A 25,284-nucleotide genomic window follows, 5' to 3' on the forward strand; every position below is an offset into this window, starting at 1 on the left:
AGCACAACGTCCTCATCCTAAAAACTCTAATACCACCCACTCAGCGCCTCTCTATCTCTTGCTCGAGACGCTCCATTAAACCCCTTCATACACACACGCACTCCAGCACATTTCAGCGTCTTATCCCTGTAGGTATGAAAGGAATGTGAGGAATGGCAGAGTCATAGATAGAGGGAATTTCCCTGAAAGACAGCAGACATGTAAAAATGTATGAAGACACACAGACAGTGGGGAAAAGGGGGTGGATGAAGGAATGGAGGATTAGAGGAAGGGCAAAGGTGAGGAATACAGCAAAGAAGAAAAAAAGAGTCAAATCTTTGATGAAGAAAACAGACACTCAGCAGTACAGTAGGGCAGCATTACTCAAACATTTGTGACTGGATCAGTCTCACCAACCTCAGCATGACTCAACCTGAATTAATCCTATCAGTGACGCTCCGTTTGTCTGTAACAAAGCTGCCGGTGATGTCAGATCAGAGTCTTTACCTGTAACAAATAATCCACTGGACTTTCACTGCAAATCACATTGAGCCTACAGGTGACTCCCGCATCGGTCACCTACCTTGACCTCAAGTTCACCTCAGACTTACACTGAGAGGCAGGTCAATGACAACACTTTAGTTTAGGGACCAATTCTCACTATTACCTAGCATGCCTATTACTACCATATTGGCTGTTTATTGGTGTTTATATAGAACATGCCTTACCCCGCATTACCATATTTTAGATCCCTTAAATCAATACCTTACTATTAATAAGCGGCAAATTAGGAGTTTATTGAGGAAAAAGTGTTAGTTAATAGTTAGTTAATATTGAGAATTCTATCTTAAAATAAAGTATGATCAAATAAATAAATAAATACTTTTATAGTGAATTAATTTAAACTCAGTGACCTCAAAACTGTTGTGTGGTGTAACCACCAAATAAAGTAATAACATATATTCCTTACACCTTGAAAACATGTAAATGTAATTATTATTTTAAAAAACATTTTATAATATACTTATAAATGTAAAAAACTAGTTTTTGGTACAAATATAATTAAACTAATGAACTAATTCATAAATATTATGTTTTTGGGGAATAGCACCACCTAACTACAATCTGAATATTAATGTTCAAATTATCTGATTTTTTTTTTCTTCATTATGATATCAAGACAGTTGTATTACCCTAACATTTCTAACTTAATGCCCCTAAACATATCTGTATTCAAGTCATTGCATATGATTTAATATATTTTTGAATAAATTAATGGATCTGAACAAAAAAAAAAGAGTGTCAAATCATTGTCCCAGATTTTAATAAATTTACAAAATATGGGTAAGAATGAATGCAAAAAAAAAAAGGAATCAGATTACAGGACCGCCGGGGTTGATTTCCCCGTTTCCTAGCGTTACATCATCATTTGAACTGTGCCGGGCCTTAAGCAAGCACATGCCATATGCCTCCCACCCAGAACACACACAGTCTTGACAAAAGAGGCATCAGTCTCTCTATATTTGGGCCGAATGTGTATAGATCATTTTTGGGAGGAGTCTGGGAAAAGACAAAAACTGATTCGGAACAGCAGCTAGCTAAAGCCACCGTATGACTGCGGTCATCTGCATAAACGTAAGAAGTAATGAGTAAGAGAGAAAAAGAGACATAAATTGTCATACCCTCTTTAGGTAATGTCATATTGTTGAACAGAAACGGCTATGTCATCTCCTGTTAAGTCTGAAAGGATGAAAGCAAGAATGAAGGATCCCTAATGTTTTCTTTACCCTAGCAGCCACTGATGTGGAGAGAAAGCTGTCATTTGGCTCAGTGTCAAACTCCGCCCACTGAATGATTTACAAATGGCACGCTGTAATTTACTTGAATGAGAATGCATCACTGGAGTTTAACAGGTGATGTCAGAGGGCTTTCCAAAATATCACACAGAGATGTTGACACATACACACCCAACTGCATGCTGCCATTCACAAAGAGTCCTATTGAAGGGATTTTGATAGATTATAAAACAATGCTATAAAACACAAGTACACACAAGCTTTTTATTTACAGCCACAAAGATGAAGTCTACTTGTAAATGTAAAGATTATCTCATCTCACATAAGAATTACTGTATGTACAGCACACCTGCTTTACTGCTTACAGGATCATTATGATTTCAAATAGACTGAAAGAAAAGCATTGTGAAATGTTATGACCGTAATAAAGAAATTGTTTCCTCTACCATCGCGAGTGACAGGGAGTACTGCCAAGATGTTTCTTTGCTTCATTGTCATTAAAATTATTAAAATGTAATTTTTTAATCAATATTTTATCTTGTTTGACGGTACAAATATCTAAATATTCTTAAAAGCAAAATACATTTACTTCAATAGCAAAACTGCATATGATATTAAGCCTACATTCTTGAAATAAGTAGAAGTTTTGGTCACACTTTATTTTAAGGTCCTATTCTCACTATTAACAAATCATTAACTTCAACTACTACTACGACTACGAAAAACTACTATTAGTTATTAATGTAGTTGTTAAGCTTATGTATTGGGTAGGATTAGGGATGTAGAATATGGTAATGTAGAATATGTGCTTTATAAATACTAATATACAGCCAATATGCTAATAATAGGCATGCTAATAAGCAACTAGTTAATAGTGAGAATTGGTCCCTATACTGAAGTGATACCAAATTTTTCTTTGTATATCAGCAAAAAAATTCATATTCAGAGTCAGACGATCCTTCAGAAATCATTCTAATAGGCTGATTTGGTTCTTATTATTATTAGTGTTGATAATAATGATAATGTTTAAAGGGGTCATATGATGCGATTTTAATTTTTCCTTTCTCTTTGGAGTGTTACAAGCTCTTGGTGCATAAAGATGATCTGTAAAGTTGCAAAGACTAAAGTCTCAAATCCAAAGAGATATTCTTTATAAAAGTTAGGGGTCAAGAACGCCTACCTAAAACGGCTCATTCTAACACGCCCCCACATGTCTACGTCACTGTGTGGGAAGATTTACATAACGCCGCCCAAATGTTCACGCAAAGAATGAAAGCTAACTTTTATTCTCGCTGCAGCCGCCGCCATGTTGTGAAGGCGCTGTGTGTTTCTTTGTGAAAGCGAAACTACTTTGTTTGGCCTTCCAAAAGAGGATGATATCCTCTTCGTCATGCCTAGAGCTGATCCGTGCTGGTCGCTGAGGAAATACATCAACTTTGCGCTGTGGATCGCCGGATCGACTTTCACCGTGGACGAAGCATAGTCCAGCCCGGGGTCATTACATGTGGTTGCCGCAAGCCTCCTTCGTCGAATCCGCCCGAATCCGTCGAAAGCCCACCGCCGCTCACTCTAGGCCTCCGGCCGCCGCTCACTCAAACCCACCGCTGTATGTTTCGTTGTGAAAGCGAAACTACTTTGTTTGGCCTTCCAAAAGAGGACACGACTAGAAATCAGTGGTTAAGTTGTATTTACAACACTGTTCCAAAACAGTTCAACCCAAATATTCAGATGTGTGCAGCACATTTTATGGAGGACTGTTTCCTGGGAGAGTAGCCTACAATGCCGGCTGTTCTGACTCACAGTCTGTAAGTAAATTTTTTATATTTAAAGAGGCATTTTTATTTTGCACCAGTTTCCCATGGGATGAAAACTGCTAAATTTGCAAATTGTTTTAGCTACCTTTCCATTTTTTAAAAAAATTGAATTTGCGACTTGGATGCACAGAGCGTCTGCCATAATCCTCCTTGCTTTGGATTGGTCATGCCATTAAAGCTCACTGAACTGAATTGAAAACAGAGAGAGAGAGAGAGAGAGAGAGTAAGAGAGAAGCAGAAAGTGAGAGAGGCCCAGCGCTTGTTCTCAGACAGTGAGAGATGCCATGAACTTCAAACACAGTGACGAGGTTAAGTACCTATTATGGGATTGTGGAGGCGTAATACGGGTTGATGGAGTAGACGCAGCCTTGCCACCACAGCCAAGGCCCAGAGATCCCCACACTCTCTAAAAAGAGAGAGTGAGAGAGAGAGAAAGAAAGAGAGCGAGAGCTCCCCTTCTGTCCCCTTTCTCCCCTCTCTGACACTAATATGGAAAAAAACATGTTTTGAGTGAATACGAATGCAAATATTATTCTTCCTGACTATTACCACTGCAAGCACCTCTGCGCGGGCAGCCAAAGCACTGGACAAAAAGGCCAAAGACTTTCTCAGCGCCTTCAAAGAGAGCCTACATAAAATAAACACCGCCATCAGATTACAGCCGCTAACATGGCTCAGTGTTAGGCCGAGGCTGGGCGCGCAACTAACTGGCAAGTGTGGGGTCCACTCAGTCAACACGATGACGCAGAATGGAACAAAAGCACGACAGAAAAAGCAGATCTGTCGGAACACAGCCCCAACCCGCAGCACCGCTGACCCCTCCACCGCTGCCCAGACCCAGAGCAGAGGAGAGACGAGGGGATGAGAGGAGCGCGGAGGACAGATGAGGCAGGATGGCCAAAGGGCTTGAGTGGCGAGTCGGGGTGTGGTGTGCGTTTTGGACGAGACCCTTAAACCCGAGACCAGAGCGGAGACTCCAAGGGAAGGCAGACCTGAAAGAGAGCAAATATAAAACGGAGGGAGGGGCAAGGAAAGGTGGGGAGAGAAATGCAGAGCAAAGGTTAGGGTGGAGTGAGGGAAGCTAGATGAGAGATGTAGGGAGAGGTAAAAGAGACATCTGAGCGGGTGATGTTTAGACATCCAACGAGAGAGACAGACAAAACGGGAGCGTCGCCGGTGGATAACCTCTTGGTATGACATCACAGGGCTCTTCTAATACGGTGGGCAGCGATGACATAATCCGCCTGGCAGCAGGAGAAAGTGAATCGTCCCAGAGGAGAGCCTGGGTGTTTCACTCGTCCCGTGTCTAACCCCAAACCTCTCTCTTTCCCATGCGCACACACACACACACACTGGCTACAAACACGGTCCATTTCATGTTGCTCTATTACACATCAAGGATTCGCTTCTGTAAGAATGTAAATGAATACTGACACGTGTTCACTCCCTCTACACTCACAGATAGAAATACACACGCAAATATGCAAGGATAGATTTTCTCTCCCTCTCTCACACGCACGCACACACACACACACACACACACTGACTTTCTCAGAGCAGGGTAGGAAACTCAGGGCAGCTCAACCTCACTGACCGCACCGGCTGCAGACACATCTACTGCGCACACACGTCTCCATTTATACTGTTCGCCATCTTTTGCTGTTAACATAATGAAGAGAATTTGTAATTAAAGACTAATTTTGTAAATAGATGTCTGGAACAAAGTGTGCAGCTCATTTTTAACCAAAACCAATAAATAATTGACGTCAGATATAAACAAAAAATGCATTAGACTGGTTATTGCAGATTTTAAAAACTGAAATGGTTTTAAAAAAAATGTTTAATCTTCTCTGATGACCTACTTTCAAATGTTATTCAGGAATCAAACTGAGATGACAAAACTTTAAAACAAAGGTGCTTCAATATATCATTCCATGCTGCAAAATTAATAATACTTTCATCAATAAAATACTTGTACATTTAGGCATTTAGTCATGTGTAGTTAATAAATAGTCATCTACAACTATCAGGAAACCAGAGTTGTGCGCCATTCAAAATTGGAATTAAAATGCCTTTTAAACTCCATTTCAGTTAAATTGAATTTGTTGAATTTTTTATTGAATTTACAGGATGTAGAATTGAAATTTGAATTTAGGAAGTAAAATAAAAATAAACGGGAATTCAAATAAATAAATGTAATTTAAACAAAAAATGCATAAAGGCCTTTTTGATAGATAGATAGATAGATAGATAGATAGATAGATAGATAGATAGATAAATGGATAGATATGTGTACCACTTTCCAGCAAATTATCTCTGGTCAGTGGTCACCAGCATACACTAGCCTGGACCAGAACATCTAAAACCACTTTCTCAATGAGAACTTTTTGTTTAATTTCTGTTTTGTATATTCTATTTAAAGTATTTCAGGCTTAGGCCTATGTTTAGTTATCCTTGAACAAGAGATAAGATATTACTCTCAGAAGCTGAGGAGCAGCCGGTGGCCTGAAGGATCAGGTGATTTGGGTCGCAGCCTGGAAAGCCCCATGATGCTTCAGGAGGGCACTCATTGAGAAAGCAGATTAAAACTATTGCAGACTGCTTGCGTCACAAAACATAAATATATGCATATAAACCTCATCTATACTGAGCTGACGTGCCGTTCGTGCTCAAAGACACAGTTCAGAAGAGCGAACACACATATCCCGACACATACAGAGACCCTCCCTTTCTCTCTTTCCTGACTCAGCGGTTTTGTAGGAAACCTGTGTTGCTTTGAAGAGGCGAGAATCTATCATTACTTGAGAGATGTAGAAAAAGAAAGCAAGCAGCTAGAATAAGTGCTCCATTGTCTACCCCGTCACCCCTCCTCCCCCTTCTGCCTTCGAAAAATAATTGTGTTGTCCTAATTACAGAGAGGAACTTCAACAGGTGCGGGGATCTGCACCTGGAGGAATGGGTGTACATCTATATGTGTGTGTGTGTGTGTATGGCCGTCCGTGTGAGCAATGCAGACACATTTTTAAGGACAGGGCAGACAGTGACACAGAAAGAGGATGGGGAGGCTGACTGTTCACACATCAACACTGGCAGCACTGACCCATAGCTGTATGACCAGCATGCCTAAAAAACATCTTTACTGCTTTAACCCAAATAATAATCATCAATTATTCCATGATGAATGGATGACAAGTTCAAAACAGCCCCTGGACTGTCTCGCTCATAAACCACACAGATTTGCAAATCAGAAGTCGTATAGTAACCTAATTGATTAAATTTCCACCACAGAGAGGTTAAATCATGACTCATACAAATCTGCCACCGACTTGAGACGATGACATGGCGCGGATGATGGGGGTTTCGGACAAACGAGGGCTGCTGGTGCCGCTGGCTGGACGAATGAAAAATCCGGTGTGATGTAAACGGCTCTCACGGGATCGCATTCTTACCGTAAAAACGGCATAATGAAACAATTGACCGGAAAGGACGGAGATCTGGCTCGTTGTCAGGATACAACGCGGAAAAGACAACACGCTTTTACAATAAGTGTGGCTTAAAGGCTTGATATGACGTCAGTGAGCGTCTTGGGAGTTTTTTTCATATCCTCAAAAACATGTAAATCTAAACAAACGAAGCAAGGACGGGCTTGACGCCACTTCCATTCATCGCTTCGTTTAGGTCAAGAACAGTAAGTGTGTCTTTTCGACCGTCACTGTGAGTGAGAAGGTTGTTTTATCAGGAATAAGAAACTCAACAGTAGCCCGTGAAATGTACTCCCTCCGTCATAACATAAGACATAGTACTGTCTACAATAAATATACACTTCAAACTACACTTAACCCTGGGTTAGGCAACGTTTCACGCTTGTTAAGGGGTTTAGCACCACTTTCAACCCAGGGTTATGACATTAGCAGCAGCCCTTTAGCGGAATGGAGAAATGCAGTGCATGTTTTTCTATGTAATACGCTTTACTGACGTATAAAATGTTAAAAGAAGTTCAAATAAATAAATAAATGCTTTACATACATACATAACGTTTTTAAACTTGCCTCTCGCAGACAACTATAAACCGCGTCAGTGCTTACCTCATTAAATATTCCTACGATTTGTACAGTCACAGAAACTTTCACGCACTGTGTTTAGTCTCCATATCTTAGGAAAATGTTAGATGTGTTAACTGGAGTGAAGACAACGTACGTGTTTGTTTGTTTTAATTGTTTGAGACCAGAAGGGATTTACTCGGCGACGTTTTCAGACAAACAGGTTGCTGACCTCATAAATATGCAAATAATAATGGGTTTACATGTCGAAAACCCAACTACCGTGGATTAATTACTAGCGCATGGTGAACATGAACTGTATGAATAGTATGAAACACCGGATAACCCTTAATTAGCCTATGTTTACCCAGGGTTTACCCAGGCGTCGAACTAGTAGGCCTATCTAAATGCTATATTACCTTTACAAATATTTACCATTGTAACCATAGGTTACGCCAAACATCATAGAAACACCACATAGTTATTACTGCAATAAAATAGTGTTAACTTTGGTATTAGGCTAGTTGTACCGTCATCAAATAAAGAATTTTAAAAGAAAATAAATAAATCCCAGATGTATGTAGGCCTATTATGTTTTTCGGTAGTAACAATAACTATAGTAACTGTGGTATTGAGGCGTAAACTAGTCATATGGTTGCACTGTTTTAATTGTAAGGGCACCTGCAAGTATCAGTATTTCCACTATAAACAGTTATGGTATAGGCTAGGCTATAATAAGTATTTATAAAAACCCTTCTAGAACACAATTTAAAATACTTGTCAGGATCCTCATTCATATAAGTCATGATAAGTGATATGAATTTTCAGTGGTGACCAGTGGAGTCTCTCTCTAACTAATCGTCGAGTCCATTGCGATCATGCCACCCAGTGTTGATTAATAGAACAGCAGGTGGCCACCACTTTTCCCAACAGCTTCTCACTAAATGTATGAGAATCCATTAATAAAAAAACATGCCAGTAGGTTAAATGTAATTTTTATTTATTACAGACATGTGAAAAAATATTATCAATGCAACTGATTTATCTGATCATTAAAGCTTGAATTGTTTATTGTAGTGTCATATTTAGTAAGATTAACAGTGGGAAAAAAACCTAGAGAACATTTGAATACTGTGTAAAATAACAGGCTGGCATTTATCATTGCAACCAGGCAATGAATCTCCTCTAGCATAAACCCTTCGGTTAACTAATGAAATTAATTATACATATTCATAATGAAGTCAGTGTATATCCATTAAAATCCAACAGATGTGCTTGACAGGCAAAAAAAAAAAAAAAATTTCATCTGATATGTACACTCTTAAAAATAAAGGTGCTTCAAAAGGTTCTTCAAGCGATGCCATAGAAGAACCATTTTTGGTTCCACAAAGAACCATTCAGTCAAAGGTTCTTTAAAGAACCATCTCTTTCTTACCTTTTTATAATCTGAAGAACCTTATTTCGCCACAAAGAACCTTTTGTGAAACAGAAAGGTTCTTCAGATGTTAAAGGTTCTTTATGGAACCATTTAGACTAAAAGGTTCTTCTATGGCATCGTGAAGCACCTTTATTTTTAAGAGTGTAGCTTACTAGTGTCTAAAGACTGGTAGTTTCTCTATGTGAGAACTAGATCATGTTCATAATTTGACAACTGGAATGAATTCATGTTACAGTCTAGTCCGCTGATTAGCAGGAAGTTCATCCTGGTCGAGCCCCCACAGGAACGTTCGCAGGCGTATCACTTCCTTCATTAGCTCAGGGCTTGGGATTGGCTGAGTCAGATCCAGGCGAGGTGTCTCGTTAGGCAGGATAAGAGGAGGATGGTCCAAGAAACTCTCAAAAATATCTTAAAATATGTGAATAAAGACAAAACATATATATTATGTATAAAATAAATATAATATATTAAAAGTATATACACTACAGTTTGGGGTCGGTAAGATTTGTGCAATGGTCTTTTATGCTTACTGTGACTGTATTTATATGATTAAAAATACCATAAAAACTATAATATTGTAATATTCAACTGCAATTTAATTTTAATATATTTTAAAACGTAATTTGTTTGTGTGATGGTGAAGCTGAATTTTCAGTCTTTAGTGTCACATGATCCTTCAGAAATCATTCTAATATCCTGATTTGTCAACCCTTAATATTATCAATGTTGAAAACAGTTGTGCTGCTTAGGCATAATATTTTTGTGAAAAATTTTTTGTTGATCCTTTGATGAATAAAAATGGAAAAGGACAGCATTTTTCTGAAACATAAGTTTTGTAACATGCCCTTTTTTTTACTACAGTCTTGCTAAAAAGATGTACAGACCCCACAACTTCTGAACAGTAGTGTATATTATATAAGTAGATATAAAATAGTTTGACAGGTGTATTATCATTAGTATATACAGTAAGAATGTGTTAATTTATTTAGGTTGTTACTCACCACCTCCAAGTTCGGTACCAAGAGGCGGAGCCCATGAAGACGGTGGGGCTCTGGTTGGTCCAAGCTTATAATGAGTGAGAAGGTGGTTAAGCTGGGAAGGACTTAGCAAGGGATGTTCTTCCTGTAAACTTGACCAGGATGACTGAGGAACAGAGTGATAATTCATTGTCATGTGACTGAGTTAGGGATGTGAAAAGTATTGCTTTACATATTCAGTGCATGTGGTCAGTTTGTTCTCAAACTCTCACCTGAATAAGGCGGGTCTTAGGTATGCACAGGAAGTTGACCGTAACTGATAGCTTCTTTAGAAACTCTGACGCAATATCTCCAAGGCCTGCTCCTTGTAGCCAGTCTAAGACCAGGTCCAGATTTGTTCGAATTTGAACCGCACGTGACCAAGAGAATAGAGAATCTGTAAAAGATGGAACAAACAAATAATTTTCAACCTCACACTTGCATTTGTGCTGGTCGTCCATCGCCATCATATCCTGCTCAAGTCAACTGCTGTCACCGCTGCCCGAAACCATGCGCAAACACAACTGTGTTTATGAAAGACAGTAAATTCTCACCTCTCTCCAAGAGCGTGTTGAGCAGAGACGTGTTTGTGAAGAAGAAGAGGTAGCCAAATGTTTGAGAGGTTAGCGGTGGAGAGAGGCAAGCGTCTCGTGAAAGCTGCAGAGAGCAGCGATACACTTCCACCAGTCCAGCGACGGTGGGCGGCAAAGTGGAGACGTCTTCTTCCTCATCTCCTTCCCCTTCATTACCAGCTCTGTCCTTTGGTCCTGCTTTTCCTTTCTTCTTCTCCTCACTGGAGAATGGGTTAGTGTCTAACAGTGCTGGGAGCAAAGAGTATAACGTCTGAAAGAGAGAGGAAAGTGAGTTATAAGTAAATCAAATGCTTTATATAAATGTGCCATCCAAGCACCACTGATGCACATTCTCTAACCTTGGTCAGATGGTAAACACACTGCTGAAAGGTGTGCATAATGACATCATCCAGCTGTGCCAGCGCCTCAGAACAGGTGTCCATATCAGCTGAGAGCACTGGGTCACCCGGGGCTACAGGTTATGATGAGACAAATCATAAAGAAACACGTGGATCCTTCATTTAATGCTTAAGCTCAAAATGTCAGTAAAATCATATGGAGGAGTTGCAGATGAACATAAATCATCCCAAGTGACCTGGTAATTATTAACGTTTATAATTTGTAAGAACTGCAATCAGTTTCAATATATTAGTTGACAATAAAATGTGTTATTTTAATCTCATCTTTGAAAGAATAACAGCTACTGTTGGCTGATATCATGTGATGAGTACATTTTGGCATTTGGCAACATTTTGACTGTTTATTTCATGAACTGTTTATGTTTGAGTTTTATGAGCCATAAGTCTGTAGGCTGAATAAATCCTCATTGTAATTCTATTCCAAGTTGAGGCCTATTTCGCAGTGCATAATTCTTGCTTAGACTAACAAGTTTACTAAAAAGAACAAGATGGCATAAAAAGAGAAAACTGATTTAGTCTAACAAAAGACATAACACGTCTACAACCAAAGATACGGCCCGTTCTGCAACACAAGTATTTTTTTGTTTTGAGAAAACATGCTGTAATTGCCGATCTCTCACTAACCTTCAAATTCCCATTCTTTTTCCATGGCTTCAACTTTGACCTGAAAGAAGTTGAGGAGCTCCGTGGCATTGGACATCCAGAACATTAGAGGTCGAAGGTCAGAGGAGAGCTTCTGCACACTTGGTGGAGGAAGTTCAACATCAGCCTCTGCTGAGCTGAACACACATCAAAAAACATAAAACCTCAGCATAGTGCACAAAATCCACACATATGTACAAATGTATACATACATTTGTTTAACACATGATCAGAATTGTTGGTACCCTTGGTAAATATGATCAAAGAAGGCTGTGAAAATAAATCTGCATTGTTAATCCTTTTGATCTTTTATTTAAAAAAGTCACAAATATTTAACCTTTCATTGGAGAATAAGAATTTAAAATGGGGGGAAATATCATTATGAAATAAATGTTTTTTCTTAAATACATGTTGGACACAATTACTGGTATCCCTAGAAATTCTTATGAGTAAAATATATCTGAAATATATTCCCATTCATATTCACAATTTTGAGCACACCTGGGTGATTATGAACATGAAATTATCCAGCCATGGCTTCCTGTTTCACAGGAATATAAATAGGAGGGAAAACAAAGGCCAAATTCCAAATTAATCATCCATCACAATGAGAAAAACCAAACAATATATTTCTAATGTGCAGCAAAAGATAATTGAACTTCACAAATTAGTGAAGTGGCTTTAAGAAAAGAGCTAGAGCAGTGAAAATTCCCATTTCCTCCATCAGGGCAATAATTAAGAATTTCCAATCAACAGAAAATGATATGAATCTGCCTGGAAGAGGACGTGTGTCTATATCGTCCTAATGCACGGTGAATTGCAGAAACTAGTTGAGTCTCAGGGTCAGAAAACCTTTTTAAAAAATCAAACAGCACCTACACCACATGTTGTTTGGGAGGGTTTCAAGAAAAAAATCAAGAAAAGAAAATGCTTTCACCAAAAAACGATCCCCAGCATATTCTGTTGTCAGACACGACTGGAACTTCAAGTGGGACTGGCTTCTATGGTCAGATGTAACTAAAAAATTTGCTTTTTAGCAACAAACACTCAAGATGGGTTTGGTGCACACAGGGATAAAAAGTACCCCATGTGTACAATGAAATATACTGCTGTATTTTTAATGCTGTGGGCCTATATTTCTGCTGGAGGTCCTGGACATCTTGTTTAGATACATGGCATCTTTGATTCTATCAAATACCAACAGATAAAAAATCTAAAAGTGACTGACTCTGTTAGAAATCTTATAATGGGCCATGTTTGGATCTTCCAACTGGACAATAATCCAAAAACAAACCTTAAAAACAACACAAAAAGGGGTCACTGGGCACAAAACCAAGCTTCTGCTATGGCCATTCCAGTTCACTGACCTGAACCCTATAGAAAATGAGTGGGTGAACTGAAGAGGAGAAGTATCGTCATGGAGCTGGGAATCTGAAGGGTCTGGAGAGATTCTGAATGAAGGAATTGTCTCTGATCTCTTGTCAGGTGCTCTCTAACCTCATCAGACATTAGAGGAGAAAGCTCCTATACTATTTTGGCAAATGGAGGTTTCAAAAAGTATTAAATAAAAGGGTACCGTTAATTGTGTCCAATGTGTATTAGAGAAAAAAATTTATTTCATAATGATATTTCCCCCCGTTTTAAATTCTTATTCTCCAATGAAAGGTTAGATTTTTGTGAATTTTTTTAATAAAAAGGATCAAAAGGATTAACAATGCAGATTTATTTTTATAGCCTTCTTTGATCATATTTACCAAGGGTACCAACAATTCTGATCATGTGTATATGTATATACAGGTGCATCTCAATAAATTAGAATGTCGTGGAAAAGGTCATTTATTTCAGTAATTCAACTCAAATTGTGAAACTCGTGTATTAAATAAATTCAATGCACACAGACTGAAGTAGTTTAAGTCTTTGGTTCTTTTAATTGTGATGATTTTGGCTCACATTTAACAAAAACCCACCAATTCTCAACTAATTAGAATACTTCATAAGACCAATAAAAAAAACATTGTATATATATATATACACACACACACACACACATATGTGTAATATATATATATATATATATATATACACACACTCACACACACATATATATAATATATATACAATGTTCCTGTGCCTCAGTAGTAGAGCATTGCGTTAGCAGTGCAAAGGTTGTGGGTTCAATTCCCAGGGAACACACATACTGATAAAAAATGTATAGCCTGAATGCACTGTAAGTCACTTTGGATAAAAGCGACTGCTAAATGCATAAATATATTATAATAATTTATATTTAAAAAATCAAATTTAAATGAATTAAATATATAATATACAATACAAATGACTATTTCTATATAGTAAGCTATTATATAATTACATGAAGTTGTTATATAATTCTATAATTTCTTTAAATAGAAAGTATATTCTAGCATGCATGCATGCATGCACAGGCATTTCACAGTAAAGGATTATTTAAAGAATGGCAAAACAAGAATTTGCTGTTTACAGGCCTGTCACTGAGCAACAATGTTTGAACAGTGTATACAGATCTAGTACAGCATGGAGAGGTAGTGCAGGTTCTTACTTTTGTGTTGGATGTTTGTCACCAAACTCTTTAATTTTGTCCTGAAAGATGAATAATGGAACAGACAGGGAGAGAGAGAGAGATTAAAGCAGACTCGGATGAATGCATGGGCGGGAGTGTTTGGCTGATGTGTCCGGACAATGACAGCACATTTTCCAAACGGGTGGAAATGACATCAGTCAACCTCTGTTTACAAACTACGGTGAAATTCCAGTGAAAGTCCATCTGTGTCTGCAGCTGTGGCTCCTCAACCACAGCTTCACAGTGCAGAGAGAGAGTCCATTTTAAAACCCTCTCAGATAAACTATTAGTGTGTATTGTGTGTTTTAACCATTAGTCCAGGTTTATCTCTGCAGTGGTTTGACAAAACACCAAAGTGGGCAGAAAAGTGTCAAGAACAGTGACAGCCTGTTCAAATCATTTCATGTTCATTATCACATTTGCACTCCAATAGCCATCTCAGTGCTGTTATATAACAGCCCAAACCGGTACTTTACTTAACTCCTAATAAAGGTTGTGGTTTTACACTTCATGATTTCATGATGTTTCATATCATCCAGACCAGCGGTTTCCAAACTATTCTGCCCCATTAGTAAGACTCAAGCAACTCTTCATCAACACATATCAAATCAAATCCCTTTATTATCACACCAAACCAGACACGAGATCCTTTTACCTCATATTATGGATATAATTTAGCATGATCATTATTAATATTATTAAAAGAACTATTATTACAATAACTCACTTACACACAAATCAAAAAATGTACTGTAGGTGAAAAAGACCCAGAAGTATTTGTCATAATTGCTTAGTTTGGTATTGGTGTGATTGGCAGACATTTGATGGGATGAAAATCACAAAACATAAATACTTAAGCCCTTTAATTAATAAAAAGTGCAAGATTAATGTTTTTAATTATTAAAATAATAAGTATTTAATTAGTAAAACAATACATTTTATATTTATAAAAAAAATTGTAATTTCTGTTTTATAGATTTAAAAAAGTTCAATCACATATGCATAGCCTTGGTTAGGAATCACTGCACTAGACTTACTCACCCAAACAATTCCTTTGATCTGATTGGCTGCCTTTAAAAGTAGCTGAGGTAATAATGCAGGATCCAGATGTTTAGAGGTGTAGTCAATCATGAGCGACAGAAGATAGGCAGGTGCTAAAGCCCCGCCCCCTGAATCTGGGCTGGAGTTCTTCGAAATAATTTCCTGAAATTTAAGTAGCAGTAGTAACCGACTTGTATAAATAGCTATTATGAAGCCATGGCAAAATTGAAAGTACAGCAGTATTTGTTACACCACAATTTACCAGTGATAATATTTTTCCTAAATGAAGTTTCATTGCAGCACTCACTAAGTATGCCATATTATAAACATTTACACTGAAATGTTGGCTGAGTTGCTGTCTGATTTTTAAATCACCTCATCCTCCCCGTCAGAACTCTGTATTCACATGCACTGCCGTTTGTTTATGACAGATATATCAGAAGGAGTATTCGATTGTATCAGTGTTTACCTGCAGCAGGGCATCCGCATGTTTGGCCTGGAATCTCAGCAGTGATTCTGTGGACCCCAGATACTGCCTGAGCATTTCCTGTCTATCTGTCATGCCGCCAGGGCCGTAGGAAGTTGACATGTCACCTTGCCATGGTGGCGGTAAGGCCAAGGGCGGAGCGGGGGTCACACGGGGGTCACGGTAAAGGAAAAGGAAGTGGCTGCCAAGACCCAACAAGTCTCCGGGCTTTAGGACTGATTCCCTATAAAGTGGGGCTCCGTTAAGAGTGACAGGTCCTCCTCTGAATGGCCGCGCCAAGGCTGAAGAAGAATAAGAACCAGAAGTAGAATTGCAAACAGTGTTGGACAGGCTACTGTAGCTGGCAGAGCTAGCATCCACTCTACAGAAAAAATAGCTACGCTAAACTTTAAGGTGAAAATGTGGTTGCACACTAGAAGCTACATGGCAAATGTAGCTTGCTATATTTACAATACTGTTTTTAACAAATACAGTGGGTACGGAAAGTATTCAGACCCCCTTAAATTTTTCACTCTTTATTATATTGCAGCCAATATCAGCAAGTATAAATAAATAACATGAATAAATATAACTGTACAAAGGTACTACAATATACTGTACTTCAGCAAAACCACAGTACAACCATGGTACATAGCCAAAATAAATAAAATACACAGAATCGCTGTGGTATTCAAGTGCTTTTGTGTACTGGTAATGTTTTGTTTAGTAAATGTATATACCTGCATTCATTCACAAACATGTGCAAGTGTGACCTTCATTGCTGCTATCTAGGTTTTGCATGTTTTGTTGTTAGTAGTGACCTTTTTGCTGTCTGTGTTATGCTGACTATGCACTTCATGACTTTCAAAGTCATCTGATTGCTGTTGTTTTCACACTACACATCTGTCTGTTGTCACCGATATAATTTCCAGTCAAAACAAATTGCACACTGCAGCACTTGGATCGCAAGTCTAGATGTTTTACCAGCTAAATATCTCTCAGGCATCAACAACACATTGCCACTTCTCTCAGACGGAGTCTTTGAAAATTACATATAGCGATTGGCACTGACATGAACTAGAACAGATTTGCCTCAGATTTTGAACTAACTGTTGGCGAGCAGAAAATGTAAAGTTCTAGTAATCCTGAAGACCATGATTAGCTTGTTCAGGTGTGTTTGATTAGAGTTGGAGCAAAATTCTTCAAGACAGTGGACCTCGAGGACCAAAAGTTGAGATCCCCTGGTCTAGCGTGACTGTTGCTTGAATTATGAACCGATTCATACCATTTTGCTAATTCCTTTGATAATTAATTGGAAGGAACGGATTCAATAGATTCTTTCGAGTCTCTTTCAAATGTGATTCTCAGAAGAATTACTTGATCACTGAAATATCGTCAGAAGATCACAGAATTTGTCAGTGCTCTTTAATCAATAGTACTGAGATATTTAGGTAAACTTCCCAACACTGATTGCAGTATTACCGTTTTTCCACATCAGTACTTTCTGTTCCTGTTTTATCGTGAATATTTGAAATCCTTGGTGCCGCATTATTGAATGTGAATGTGAAAATCAAAAGCAGAGCCCATTTGCAACAACAATCCCCTTAAGTTTTGTTTTGTGTTGTGGAATTTTATTCATTAGTTTTATCTGACTTATGTTGGTTTGGTGTCAGGGTACCTTGACCTCGTGGTTGCTCTGGGACAGCTGTGTCTCTTCTGATCAGGAGGTGTCGGGCAAGCAGGTCAGGCGCTGAGAGGTAAGTGTCCACTTTTAGAGGCCTCTTCCCCTTCCTCTCTCTCTCCCTGTCCATCTCACGCTCACGGAACGTTGGCTTCCGCCCAAAAACATGTGTGTGACCCGCCATTATGTACAACACAAAGTCCTAAACAAATAATAAACAAGAGAATGAGAGGATGAAAAGAACGGCGAAGGCAGAGAGTGGAAAAAAGCTGTTATGATCTTCATTGTGGTCTTTACTCCAATCTGTGCAATCTCATTTCTTAAGTTGCAGAAATACAGCTGCGATAAGGAATGAAGAGTGTTACAGTTTTCAACAATGTGTGCTTGTGTGAGGTCATTGTGCAGAGATGAAGATGTAGACACAGCATGCTTGTGTTGGTATTGTCCGGCCCGCGTGTGTATATAGAGCTTCTGTGTGGCTGTTTTGTGCAGCGTGTTCAATGGCCATTCCACTCAAAGGTATGAAAGCGGTGATGGTATGTTGTGATTAGAGGAATACAGGTATTATGTCATGGCATGGCTGTAAGATAAGTGAGATGATGCATGTCTAGCCTTGCTCTGGTCATAGCCTTGCAGTAACAGGAAGTAAGGCCGATCTGTCGGTGGAAGGATCAGACTCTGCGACATCACTTCCAGGTCACAGGTGTCTCTGTCGTCTTCTGCTGCCCGAGTGCGTCTGTCTGTCTCACCTCCACCACTTCTTGACCCAGTGACCTGACAAAGCAGAGACAGATAGTACTGTGAATGGATTGCATGCATTTACTGTATAATGGCAAAAACAGGTATTAAATTGACTTATGTTGTTTCATTTAATATTAGGGGTTTAATTTAGGGATATTTTAGGGACATGTAGTAGGGATATATATTATAGGGCTTAACAATAAGGATGTGAGAGAGTTCAAGAGCCAGTTGACAGAAATGTCATTTGACCTATTGAGCTAGTGCTATATATTTAAAAAGATTTCCTCTGCATGTCAGTTTTTTAAAATTATTAGCTTGGTAAAATAAACACAGATGATTTTTTGTTGAAATTTTAATAATTTTTTCATGTAAGTCATGGAAGCAACAGTTGCTATCTTGTGTTTTGTTTTTATTGTTATTATTTAGCTATTTAGTTTTTTGTGTAAAAGTTGTATAGTAAATAATATTTTTAAATAATTAGAAATAAATGTTAAATATTTAAAGAAGTGAATATTTAAATATGATCAATATGGCACATTTTAAATACTTCTAAATATAATGCTAAAAGATTTAATACATTTATTAACAATATTTAAAAAAAAAAATTTATGATGTGTCAATTCTGCTTGTCAGTGTTTAGCAAGGTAAATATCTAGCTGGCTAACATGGCTTTATCAAAATTGAAATAATGCCTTGTTAATGATAGTCTTAGAAGCTTCAGTAAGAATACGTTTTTAAAAAGTTTATAAAAAATCTGTAAATTTGTGACAATTAGTAAATTTTTTTATAACTTAAAAATAAACATTTACATTAAATACTAAATGTTAATATTCAAATATCATAAATATTATACTGTACATTGAAGTACTTCTAAAAACGATATTATGATTTTAGAAATAATTTTTTATTTTTAAGTAGTATAATTTAACAAGTGAATATATTGGAAGGGCAAATAGAAATCTGAACTACTAGCTCAAACCGGGCAAGCGAGAACAATTTTGGGCCCTGTGTTATAAATTCGAATTATTTAAAGTTGGCCTGTTTTTTTTACCTCTCCTCCTTTAGTTGCTATCATGCTCACTATGTCCTTTCTATCCTGTCCATTTGGGGCATTGTCAGAATGCCGAGGGTCATTGCTAGCGTTGCCCTGACGACGTCTTAGACTCAGGTTCATATCACTAATACTCCTCCTCAGTTCTGTGTTCCGCCCTCGATGACCTCGTTCTTCTTCTGGCCCGCCCCCAGAGGACATGCGGCTCCGCCTCCAACGGACTCCTGTTACCACAATGGTGTTTTCCCACAAATGAATTGTCACACTGGTTAATACACTTGTAAAATGTCTTACAGTTAAATATGACAATGTTCCAACCTTGATAGCTCTCTCCATCCCTCTCTCTCTCTTTTTCCTTCTCTTTCTCCTCCCTCTCATATTCATCAATGCGCTGGATCTCAAACCGTCGTTCGAAATCATCCTTTGGCCTCCACATATCCACTAGCTGTAAGGGGCATTCCCAGGATGCCACGCTCCTTCGGCACTCTGTTTGCCATTTAATGGCTCCATCTGGCTGCTGAATGGGCTTTCCAATGACATCACATAACAGGAAGTCCTCGGGGGAATATTTCTGGAGAGCTGACCAGGTGAACAGGAAGTTGGGACATTCAGAAGGGAATGATACAATGAGCGGGTATAGCCTAATTTCCTACATCTGATCTGTGATGTCTCCACTCAGAATGCACATTTGATTATTTGCAGATTGCTTTTGAAGTTTTATTTTTCATACATAACAAGATAATGGATGGATGAACCAAGTATGCAGGCCAATATGAAGCTTCCATCATTATTTACTTACCTTCATGTCATTCCAAATGTGCATGTACTGTATTTCTGAAGAATCTTATCTTGGTTCTTTCACAACAACCATTCAAACCACAAAAGTGATTCATACAGATCATGTGCTTTATTCCAAGCCTACTGAGGCCATAACATTTTTATGAGGAACAGAATGAAATATATACTACCGATCAAAAGATTAAAATTAGTACCATTTTGTAGAAGAAATTAATACTTTTATTCAGCAAGGATGCTTAAATTTATCTAAAGTGCCAGTAAAAATGTTTACATTGTTATAAAAGATTTCTATTTCAAATAAATGCTTTTGAACTTTATATTCATCAAAGAATCATGGTTTTCACAAAATTATTAAGCATCACAACTGTTTTTATTGATAATATTTATGATGATGATAATAATAATAATAACAAAAAAGAATTCTTGAGCATCAAATCAGCATATTATAATGATTTCTAAAGGATCATGTGACACTGACTGAAGTCGGGAGTAATGACTGCTGAAATTCAGCTTTGCCATCACAAGAATAAATTACATTTTAAAATATATTAAAATGTAAAGTTATTATAAATTGTAATATTATTGCACAATATTATTGTTTTACTGTATTTTTGATCAAATAAATGCAGCCATAGTGAGCATAAGACTTTTTTTCTTTTTTTGGTGGACTATTGCTTTAAATGATATCTTTATGGTGCTTTTGTGCATTTTTGATTTTTGACAGCTGTGGCCACGGAGTAACTGATGCATAATTTTTACAAAATACAGACTAACTAGACTGGTTCCCCATTACAGGGAAAGAAATACCTGTGTCTTCACTCTCGTTCTCTCTTTCTCTCTCAGTATAGCGGGTGATGACCTGCTGAATGAGCTGGCGGGCAGTGGAGTGCATGTTTGCCAGCAGGCTCCGATAGTTAGCTCCGCTGGACAGGGCATCTCCATAGATCTTGACCAGCCCAGGGGCATTAGAGGAAGCGGGAGGCAGGTAGTGATGTGATGAAGAGGTGGCAGAATGCGCCCATATTTCCCTCTCACGTTCTCCAATGGCACGGTCTCTGTCGCTGTTGGACCGGCCTCTCAGGAAAAGGTGAGACAGCCGCTTGGCCCGGGACTGCTGATTGGCAGGGCGAGGGCGGAGGAAGGCTGGAGAAGGGGATGGAGAGGGTGGGGCAAGAGAAGCGGTGGAGTGAGAGAGGGAGGAAGGGACTGATGATGGGGCCTCGTGAAGGGAAGCAGCATCTGAGCTGGTTGTGGACCTGATTAAACGAAAGCAACAGGAAGGAGGTGATATACAATTCATACATTGTATACCACATATTAATCTGAAGTTTGTACAGTAAAGCAGCCATGTTGATGTCATGCATGCAAATCTTTCCATAATCTGCCCCCATTACTTGGAAAGAGAAATGTTCTTAGTAAACTGTTAGACCAATGACATTCAAGTTTGTTTGTCCATATCGATTAATTTATATAATAAAAATAATAAAATGAACAGTGCAATTCATAATACAATGACATGAATATTCTATAATATTCTATAATGATAAATTCTAAAATTAAATTCATTTTAATATTTTTTAATTAAAAATAAAAAAGAAATGTCAGGGTGGTACAGCTGTACTGATATCATAATGAAGAAAAATAATGAAATTAATAGTAGTAGCAGAAGTAGTGATTTAGTATAAAAAAAAATTAAAAATTAATATATAAAAACTTGGTGCAACCAACATACAAGCAAGCACCCACATGAAAAAATAAATTACAGAATAAATGAATAATATTGTCGTTATAATCGCTCTTATTTTGAGTCTGCAAGGGTCAGATTTTTACTTTTAATTATTTTTACTTATTGACCTTATTGATCTTGATTGTTTGTCAAGGTCAATAAGTCTCTTAAAATATCAGATAATTTGCCTTTTTTGCCTTTGCAAAAGGTCAGGCAAGGTTAGTTCAAGTTGTAAAATGTCATACAAAATGTCATAAATATATTTTTAACCTTGCTAAATTGATTTAAAAAACCTTTTTAAAGGAAATGGTGAAGGAATGGTGAATGTTTACACACGTGTATTCAAAGGTAAATGGAAAATATGGTGTTAGATTCTCCTTGATGGTTACACCACATGACACTTTTGGAGTCATTAAACTGAAACGTTTGTTGAAAATGTTATAAAAGTTTTTCCAAATGAAACCAACATGTATACATTTCTAAAAACTTGGCGCATGTTTTAAACTTTTCTTTATCTTGGACACTTTTATTTGTCATTGATCCAGAGAGTAAGAGAAAGTTCAGAACACTGACTTGACTGATGCTGCACTGGGCCAGCGAGCTCCCAGCTTGGCGAAGTGTTTCCGTGGAGAATTTATCCACAAGCCCACTGGGAAATGGAGCTTCCTAAATCGGGGACTGCCAGACTCCTCCATCTGAGGGAGTAAGAGAGAGGGAGGTGAGGTGAGGACTGGACGGGAGTGTGGAGAATGGAAAGATAAAATGACAAAAATAAACTGAGAAAGGAAGGACCAGGGGGAAGTAGGAAAAAGCAAGAAAGGGAAATGTCTTAACTTTCAGAGAAAGATAGATGCAGAGAAACACCAGAAGACCACTGACACAATATATCAATATTAGGCATCAAGCAAGACTTTAACATTTAAAAACATTTCATTTTCTAGATACGTGTTGTTATTGAGATTTATTCCTCTCCAAAATCAGATTTCGGCAGTGAATGACGTTCAGTAGACAAATGGCAGGAAAAGCTAGCGTCTCGTTGAATAATCAGGACGTGCAGTGTCATACGTTCTTCGTCATCTAAGAGCCTATGAGTAACGGAGCATTAACGCAGTTAGCAGGGATTGCCACAAAGTTGACAGGGCAGGCGGTGAATAGTTATGGCTCTGAGAAAATGATTTATTTCACATTCATGTCTACATGTCTAATGAAAACCAGAGGTTTGGCACTGTTGCTCCTGAGCTAAGCAAACTCGCGGAAGTCAAGTAAGAGTCAAGTGGCTTCGCCAAGAGGCCATGACGAGGATATCAACTAACATGAAACTATCACTGCTGAGGATAAGCCATGCAGCCAAACCACATTCTATGAATATCATCCTTGTTGTACTTTGATTAAAAGCGCTGAACATCGCCTATATAATAACATACGTTTTTTTTGTCCTCCACCCTGACTGTGGACTTCACCTCCATGTATCCTCACAGACAGATGGGAAAACCCCTGAAAAGACCCCCTAAGTGTCATATGTTCCTCAAAAGTGAAGTTGACCTTTATTATATTGTCTCTTTGACCATAATTGATTTCATCACATTCTGCAGAGTAAATGGTGGATGTAGAAAAACCAAGAAACAAAATTTACTTCTGGTTGGGAAAGGTATTCAGTATATGCTGACTACAGCTCCAAATCAGTCATTTTGCATCAGTAAAATGGCTTTTCTCACCATCAGATGATCTTAATGTGACTTACCCACTGTGACGGGCTTCCTCTTTATATCGGGATAAATCTTCGGAATGGCTGTTGTTGCTGTTTGTGAAGTGTATTATAAAAATATAAAAATAAAAACCAGTGGAGGTTGGTTCTGTGTCTCCTTATTCCAGAATAATTAGGTTTAAATAGTCCATTTTCTGCATGAGGCCTTGCTTTGCTTTACCGGATTTTGTCCTTTCAACCAGTTTTTTTAGCATGTCTTTTTCATTTTCGATGTACAAGAAGGGTCCTCAAGTCCTTATTCTTGCTTTCTATTTCTCTCTCGTTTCTTTCTCCCCTTTTCTGCGTCTATAGATAGAGAAGCAGGCCCATTGTTCTAAATGACAGAATTTCCTTCCTCCCCAATGGACAACACCTATATCCTGAAAAAGAGACAGAGAGAGAGAATATGAAGTATACGCATAAAGCCAAGTCAATGACACTGCTGTACATACGTACAAAGAGCAAGACGAAAAATGTTATAAGCACTAGTCAGGATGTCCATTATGTTCATTCAAAATCAAAACAGAGCCGGAAACTGTCTGACAGTTGGAGAACTCAATAGACTCAAGTCAGGACAGACGCCATATTGAATTTGACAGGATTAAATATAGTGCTACCCTGACTAATGTCTATAGAAACAAGCCTCAGGAAATATATATGAATGAATGGAAACAGTATATATGTTTATTACCCAAGGGACAAGCGCAAGACTAATTAACACTTGCCTCAGCATGTTTTATCCAACACTTGTTTTCTTTGTGTGTGTTGTAGGGCTTTTGAAAAAAAGGAAACAGGAAACCTGGGACAGGATGTCAAAGACAGAGAGGCACCTGTAACCTTTGACCTTGTCAACAACAGAATGGTGTGTCAGGAAAGAAGAACCCTGTGTATATCCGTACATGTGAATGTGTCTATATCTATATCCTATTTGTATATGTACAAGACTAAGAAAGACAAATACTAAAGACTACTAAGATACATGTTTTCTTGTTTAAAACATAAATCTGACTAAATTTAATTAGATTTATGCATTAAACAAGAAACTAGAACTGCTTAATATAACTATAACAAAATAAATATATTTTACTTTTGCTTCTCATTTAGCTATAACTGATATTTTCACTGGAAAACGGCACAAAAATACTAATTAAATGTATGGTATTTTGCATTGTAAAGCCAACATGCAGTCCTACATATATATACACACACACACACTCACATGCACCATGTCAGACCAAAAAGCAAAGCCAAAAGCTCTGTGAGCAGTTGGTCTCTCAGACAGGAAGCATTGACAGCAGGCTGTGAAGGCTCCTGTGCGTCATTCAGACTTGTCCCTCCATGTTTGTTTTTAGCCTGTAAGTGAAAGCTCTCCCTGGCTTCTGGTCAGAGGGAACATGTTTGGAATGAAGTGTGCATACAGTAGTGCACTCTTTCTTTGGTAAAAAGTTCTTACTGTACATCTCTCACACCTCAACTCTAGAGGAATGAAGGTGGTTTGGTAGCCAGCAGTGCCCTACAAAGGCAGAGGAAAGTAACTACACTCTGTTGAATTAGGCCTATTGCATTCTACAGATTCCAAAAGTGCTCTATATTGATTAAAATAAATATTTATTTATTTGCTTGCTTGCTGTGGCTAAAACTGCAATAAAAATATCAGAATATGTAAAAAAAAAAAAAAAAAAAAAAAAAAAAAGAAAAAAAAAAAATTATTCTCTTTATTT

The 25,284-nt window shown here is 37.9% G+C and overlaps 1 protein-coding gene across 1 annotated transcript; it reads right to left on the bottom strand.

Annotated features, from left to right (window-relative positions):
- Nucleotides 1-9,185: 9,185 nt before the first annotated feature.
- LOC107549479 (ras-interacting protein 1-like) lies at nucleotides 9,186-23,884 on the bottom strand. The gene is made up of 16 exons (XM_016230577.1): nucleotides 23,561-23,884; nucleotides 22,393-22,514; nucleotides 20,901-21,349; nucleotides 19,614-19,874; nucleotides 19,296-19,519; nucleotides 18,116-18,277; nucleotides 17,501-17,705; nucleotides 15,826-16,124; nucleotides 15,357-15,518; nucleotides 14,295-14,335; nucleotides 11,699-11,853; nucleotides 11,015-11,127; nucleotides 10,638-10,926; nucleotides 10,317-10,480; nucleotides 10,069-10,210; nucleotides 9,186-9,475 (listed from the first exon to the last, which is right to left on the bottom strand). Exons 2-16 carry the CDS (start codon nucleotides 22,512-22,514, stop codon nucleotides 9,297-9,299), a joined length of 2,967 nt encoding a protein of 988 aa, XP_016086063.1. The 5' UTR covers nucleotides 23,561-23,884; the 3' UTR covers nucleotides 9,186-9,296.
- Between the last annotated feature and the right edge of the window lie 1,400 nt (nucleotides 23,885-25,284).

The sequence above is a fragment of the Sinocyclocheilus grahami genome, unplaced genomic scaffold (assembly GCF_001515645.1).
Source record: "Sinocyclocheilus grahami isolate Dianchi unplaced genomic scaffold, SAMN03320097.WGS_v1.1 scaffold373.1, whole genome shotgun sequence".
Lineage (NCBI taxonomy): Eukaryota > Metazoa > Chordata > Actinopteri > Cypriniformes > Cyprinidae > Sinocyclocheilus > Sinocyclocheilus grahami.